This window comes from Arachis hypogaea, chromosome 3, assembly GCF_003086295.3.
Source record: "Arachis hypogaea cultivar Tifrunner chromosome 3, arahy.Tifrunner.gnm2.J5K5, whole genome shotgun sequence".
NCBI lineage: Eukaryota > Viridiplantae > Streptophyta > Magnoliopsida > Fabales > Fabaceae > Arachis > Arachis hypogaea.
Window position 1 is genome coordinate 12,075,511 of NC_092038.1, and position 6,901 is coordinate 12,082,411.

General features: G+C 31.0%; 1 protein-coding gene across 6 annotated transcripts; it reads left to right on the forward strand.

Moving 5' to 3' along the window:
• Positions 1-4,764, forward strand: LOC112789524 (golgin candidate 1-like). 6 transcript variants are annotated; one of them, XM_072232387.1, is made up of 11 exons: positions 23-534; positions 732-784; positions 859-942; positions 1,233-1,307; positions 1,675-1,748; positions 1,844-1,958; positions 2,306-2,383; positions 2,492-2,693; positions 3,413-3,470; positions 3,567-3,798; positions 4,565-4,764. In XM_072232387.1, the coding sequence occupies exons 8-10, from the start codon at positions 2,583-2,585 to the stop codon at positions 3,626-3,628; spliced, it is 231 nt and encodes a 76-aa protein (XP_072088488.1). In that variant the 5' UTR covers positions 23-534; positions 732-784; positions 859-942; positions 1,233-1,307; positions 1,675-1,748; positions 1,844-1,958; positions 2,306-2,383; positions 2,492-2,582; the 3' UTR covers positions 3,629-3,798; positions 4,565-4,764. The 6 variants fall into 6 exon arrangements, with proteins under 6 accessions (XP_072088489.1, XP_072088488.1, XP_072088486.1 ...); XM_072232385.1 differs by having other exon boundaries at positions 3,567-3,793; XM_072232386.1 differs by having other exon boundaries at positions 741-784.
• The last annotated feature ends 2,137 nt before the right edge of the window (positions 4,765-6,901 follow it).

Sequence of the window (6,901 nt, forward strand, 5' to 3'; positions counted from 1 at the left end):
TTATTTACTGATTCAAATCCTTAGAGTTCAAAAGTCAAAACAAAATTCCAAGCTCTATTTTCAATTAGAAACCCTAACCCCAACCTTTTCAAAATTTTATTGATGCGCGATTTACCCTTGTTTGTTCGATTTCCTCATCGTTGCTTGTGAAGTTGTGTTCCTCTCTGCTCGTGTCGCTGTTCGCGCGCCGTCGTGCTCGTTCGCTGCTCGCATCGTCGTCGTGTTCGTCGCTGCTCTGCATTTCCTCATCGTTGCTTCTGAAGTTGTGTTACTCGCTGCTCGCGTTGCCGTCGTGCTCGTCTCTGCTCGCGCGCCGTCGTGCTTGTTGCTGCTCGTGCACCTACGTGCTCGTCACTCTGCATTTTGAGCTTCTGAATTTTGCTTTGCTCGCTTTCTTCTACTTGCGACGTTTTTCTTGGCCCCTGGCTGGTGCTGATATGCTCTGCTCCCCGGTGGTGCTCGTACTCTTTCCATCACAGATAGGCTCCTTGCTTTACTCAGCTTTGTTATAGCTGAAGTTGATGAAAAATTCTGGTAATGATAATTTTTCTTCATTGATGAGAAATTACTGTTTAATTAATTATGATCCTATTAAATCACTGCAATGTTTTATTGTTATTGTGTATTTGCCGGCTTGTGCTTTAATCACTAAATGATGTCAATTTTAGGGCTTGGAATTTAATGATTGTTGGTGGAATCTCAATTTAGGGAACTTAACATTAGATTCATAGTTGTTGTAGGTGTTGGAGTTGGCTGTGAATGCTTCCGGTTCAATCAATTTGCGGTCAGGTTTTTCACAATGCTTCCAATTATCTTCACTTATTCTTTTTCTCTGCTTAACTGAACTTACTTCTTCAGGAAGGAGGAAGAGGTTGATAGATTCAGCAAAGTTCAAGAGAGTTTCTTGACTAGTTCTTCAACTCTCAGTATACTTGAATTCATGTTAGTGGTCAAAACTGTTATACTTAGAACTTTCATGAAAATAAAGCAATTAGTGATGTGTTGTGTGCACTAGAAATTCTTTTTCTCTCCATTTTTAACATTGATAAATTCCTATCTATAAACTCTACCTCTCCATACTAAGTGTTTCAGTTTATCGGTGTTTTCTCCATGCTCATTGCATCGTAGGCATTCATTCAACGCCTTTCTTTATGATATATCTTATCAAACTTCATAATTCTAATTAATTGATTAATTAATTAATTATTGCTTTTTCACTTCTCAATGCTCAGGAATTATGAGAAAATCAACCCTCGAATGTGCAGGAATTCTACAACATCACTAAAGATACATACACGAAATCACAAGTAAATAAATTTTAAAAAATAAATTTTCTTTCACTAAGATTTTTTCTCTTTCTACTAATTGTCTTTTTGTTTCCTATATTTTAATTATCAATCTGTTCACCTTAGATCTTTAGTCTTGGCAAAAACCAATAGATGAAACTAAATTTTATTGTGTTTTTACTTTCTTTTTTCTGTCTCGTCATTGTAAAGTTTTCAAGAGACAATAATTTGTTATATGTATAGGCAGGTAATTTTTTTTCCTTTCAAGAGACAATAATTTGCTACAAGGGTATGCGAATTTTTTACCTGTTAGATAATAATATTTTAATTAATTGAGTTATTTTATAATTCATGTGGTGATATGTTATAATATATATATTTTGTTTAGTTACAAATCTGAAATGTTGGAGATTCACGCTGTTGCTCCAGTTATGCATGTTCTCCTTGTGCCTGGGAACCCAGGTATGGCTTCCATTGTTTGTTTGCTTAGGTTTTCCCTTTTTTTTCTTTTTTAAAAAAATATTCATCTAACTTTTTGGTTTGTTGTGTTACTGCAGGTGTTATTTTATTCTACAAAGACTTTGGGAATGTTTCTATATGACCAGCTTGAGGGAAATGCCTCTATCACAAAAGATAGATTTCTAAAACCTTGATGATTAGAATCGATCCTGGGTATATTTTTGTGAAGTTATGCTGACAGTTTATTCAAAAGATAGACTTCTAAAACCTTGATGATTAGAAGGTTTCTTGTGTTATATATTTTAGTTTGACTATTGATGGTTCTTAAATATGAGTTCCATTTTGTGATCTTTTATATTGAGTAATATATTGACTTAAAAGTTTGGTGTAAACTTTTGCTAGGTCAAGAGAAAACGGTTTGATTTTATAGTCTTGTCATTATCTAGTTTAATTTTAAACTAGAATAAATGAGTAAAAAATTATATTTGTGGAATGTTGAATTATGTTTCTTTGTAATTGTTATTATAGATGCCTGATTTATACTTTTTCACGATGCTTAGGTCTGTGCTGGATTATCAACTCACCTTCAAGAATACAAATCTAAAAATGCACAACTAGAGAAACTTCTCACTGCAGAGGTGAAATACAATTACTATGTCCTGGTTTCAGAGACTGGAATATATCATTATATGCTGGCAATGAAACACTTGAGTTGTTGCATTACTAAAATAATTCCATATATACAGAGAGAGCTGAGTAAATCATATGAAGCTAACATAAAACAGCTACAGAAGGATTTGTCTGAAAGTAAAAGGGAAGTAACGAGTTGAATCAAATATGGTTGAGGCCTTGGCAGCCAAAAATGCTGAAATTGAGGCACTTCTAAGTTCCACGGATGCACTTAAGAGGCAGGCTGCACAATCTGAAGGAAATCTAGCTTCCATTCAGGTTCTTCTTTGTTAATTTATTTGAGTAAGCTTTCATGCAGTATTTTATGTCCATACATGCTACTACTTTGGAGTTCAATAGGAATCAAGAGATGCCAAAGCCTCCCTCATAGAAAACCTGGTGTCAGCCTTGCAACTTACTTTTTTGTTTTTTTTAGAACTTTCTTCTCTAATATTTGCTTTGGCCTTGTGGAAGCTTTATCCTTCTCTGATTAACTCATTGGATTGCTTGAATGCAGCTACCTTCTACATATTGCCTTAATGGTCTTGTAGTTTGAATAATACTTTTCTCCATGTTGGTTTATTAACGTTAATATCTGGCTTGCACCGTTTCCTTGGCCTACCAAGAATTTATTGTTTATGAATGATGTTGGTTGCTGAAAATGCATGTTTATCTATCCAATTCAAAAGAAAACTGCAATTAATTGAAATATATTATCCCACTGACCACAATATAGCTATAAGCTGCATTTATCCATTCCGAAATCCGAAGCGTGTCTTTCTGCCCTGTCTTAAATTTTACTGAATTAGACGATACCCGGAGTCTTTTTCTCAATAAATTAGGAAAACTTTTGGCTATTTTGGATTGAGTAACATGACAATCTTCTTGATTCTGTTGTTTTCTTCATTAGTTTCCTTCTATATATTTAGTACTTCTCGTTTCACTATGGCTTGTACGTTCATCGCAATGCTTGGATAACACTGTTTATATCTTATTAGGTAAACATGGAGTCTATGATGAGAAATCAGAGAGTTAACAGAAACAAGGATGATGCAGGTAAGTTGGTTCTCCGTTGCATGCTTCCTATACTTGTATGATATTTTCCATTAATATGATAAAGCTTTTTGTGTAAAAAATCTGTTATCTTTGTAGGCTCTAGGAGAGGAGCTAGCATCTGCAGAACAAAGAGCAGAAGAGGAACGTGCAGCGCATAATGCTACCAAAATGATATGTATCTTAAATTGTTTATTTCTTTTATTCTTGTGTATTTACCTTACATTCAAGTGATTGTGTGATTGGTGTAACAGGCTGCTATGGAAAGAGAAGTAGACTTGGAGCAACGAGCCATTGAGTCATCTACAGCACTTGCAAGGATACAGGTAATGTAAGCATTTACTGCATTTTATTTAATTTTAATTAGTGTACACTTCCTGTTGAACTATTATTTTCTGTTTGTTTTAACTTTCATTTTGGTGTCCATCACTGGTTTCTGTTCTGTTTTTGTTTTAATTCCTAGACATGAACATAAAAGCGAAAGTTTTTATGTGACAAATTTTGCCATGACTTGATGCTTCTAATTAAGTTTTTTTTGTGATAATAATGTGACACTGGGCCTGCCATCATAGTTAATAACACATCACAGTTGTAATTTTCCAGAGGTTAGGACTGGCCATGTTCTTGGCTGACTTTCAATTTTAATTTTATGAATTATTGGCATTGCTGTTGGACTGTTATCTTTTAAGGAAATTTCAAACTGTTTTCTTATTCCCATTTAGATTGAATTTAGTGCCTAATGCTGACTGTTATTTGTTAGTTATGTCATGGTTTTAATCATAAATTGGTTGATGCCTTGACTAGTTTCCTCATAAAAAGTTACTAACGAGAATATTTGAACATATTAAAAGTTCATCCAACGGAAATGCAGTTATATACATGGGATTAAATTTGCTTTCATGAGAAGACCCAGACCCATTCAATCTATTCATTCATTCACTCTCATGATATTTATATGTTGTCAGGAACATTAGAAGAAGTTTTTTAGACCTATTTATTGCTTTTATATTTATGTATTTAATATCATAAAAAAATTCTATTATTATAATTTTTCAGTTTTAATGATAAGTTGTTTATTTTTTGTTGTGTATTTACAGATTTAGCATATGGGACAAGTCAAGCATGGATATAAAATATGCAAGTAGATTAACATCTTTTTGATAAATATTAATTACTATTTTGCTATGACAATTATTGTTAGACAAAAATTTTATTATTTTATTGAGAATTATTGATGAACATGTATTTGAAATACTAATTGAACTTTTTAATATCTATTTTAATTATAATTTTATTATTAGTTATTTTGTCTTTTATAATTTTTTTATTGTGCGCAAATTTATTTATTAATTAAAATAATTACACATGTATGAACAAAAAAGTTTATTGTAAATTTTATTTTTGTACTTTTATCAAAAAGGCAACTCTTTTATTAGTTGCATATTTTGAATATTAGACAACACTTGTATGGTTCCATATCAAAAAAAAAAGCAACACTTATATAGGTTGCTTATCCAAAAAGAAAGGCAACACTTGTATAGGTTGTATATCCAAAAGAAAAGGCAATACTTTAAAGGGTTGCATATTCAAAACTAATAGGCAACCCTTCAAAGGATTGCAAATTCCAACTTATAAGTAACACGTAAAAGAGTTGCATTTTATTGCAAATAGGCAACACTTTTTAGTAGTGACCAAAATACGAGAGAAGAGACAACACTGCAAAAGTGTTGTCTCAAACACACCTTTGAAGTGTTGTTGTTTTTCAACTAAAGGCAACACTTACCAAGTGTTGCTCTCAAAAGCGTTGCTTTTGAAATAAAAAAGTGTTGCCTTGATCTAAGGCAACGGCTGCATATGCAACGCCGCCAAAAAATGTTGCCTTAGGTCCAAAAGTGTTGCCATAGATCAAAAGCAACTATTTGTCAGCCTTTAGACAACACTTTTTAAATGTTGCCTTAACCTGAAAATGTTGTAGTGTGTATTTTGTAGGCGAATAAAAACATTATAAGCAGAGATATAAAAATAACAAAAATAGAGTACACTTTTTTGGGTCTTTATATTTGGTTATAGTAGACAGAATTAAAAAAATATATATTTTTGTCTCATATTTTATTAAAATAAACAATATACTGAAAAATGGATAGTTCTAAGATAGTAAAAGTATTTTTTGATCCTTTAAAGACTAGGATAATTTTAAAAATTTTCATTAATTATAAAGTTATTTCATTCGTGATTATTTTTTTACTAAATAATCTTTAATTTATGCCCTATTTTTATAAACATTTTTGCATTAACCGAATGACAAAAGAATAGAAAAGCTGAAAGTGGGAGAAACAACCATGGAAGCAACAATCATAAAAGCAATACCAGTGTACCATCATCATCATCGTCATCAATGACATTTTCATCACTGAATTCTTACAATTTTAGTATCTTCTAACATTTTATCAACCCCAAAAATCCTTAATATCATCATGAGTACTATCCCAAACACCCTCGCCACCCCTTTGTCCTCAAACTCTCCCCTCACCAAAAGGTTCCAAACTTTCTTACTCCTCTCTTGCTCCATAAAACCAAACACATACAAGTACTAGAAATGACAAACATAACAATTTAAATAAGGAATTAAGTTCAGTTTTAAAACATAGTTTAACAATGATCGTCAGAGCTTCTTGTTTTGCTTCTTGCTTATCATCATTAATTTCTTTATATTTTTCATCACCACTATCATCACTTTCTTTTTTTGGGTCATGCACCTTTTTCTTCTTTGTCAAGAAAGTTGGTATTATATTCACGGCCTTCAAAAAACTTAAAACTGAACAATAGTACACTAAATCATGCATGCCTAATTATATTCAGTTGGCTTTGTAATTCTTAGTGGGCCAATATTAAAAAGAAAAAATTTACACAAATTCATTTAAACCCTTAATTTAACACTTTTAAAATTGGTCTTTTTTTTTTAATATGTTTTTATTATTTTTATTTTTTATAATTAAATATATTTTTAATAAAATATCAGTGATATTTTTATAATTAAAAAAATATTATTTTTATAAAACATCAGTGACATTTATCTTTTTATAATTAAAAAATATTTTTATTATAAAACATCAATAACGTTTTACCCTGTTATCATAACAATACCAAAATAACAAATATTCTCGTAAAAAAAATTAGTCCCTTAAAAATCAAGTTTAATTGTTTTTAATATAGATAAATTCCTAGAACATACATATATAAATTAAATAAGGAGTGTTAGGAGGACAGTAATTTTTATGATTTGTAGTCTATTAAATAGTTATCAATGATAATTTTAATGGTGTAAAATTTTATCTAATAATTTACTTTTTTTCACTGATTACATACTGGCCAAAATTTAATAAAGTTATTATTCTGTCCTTTAAACTTTTTCTATATAAATTAGCTAATTTTTT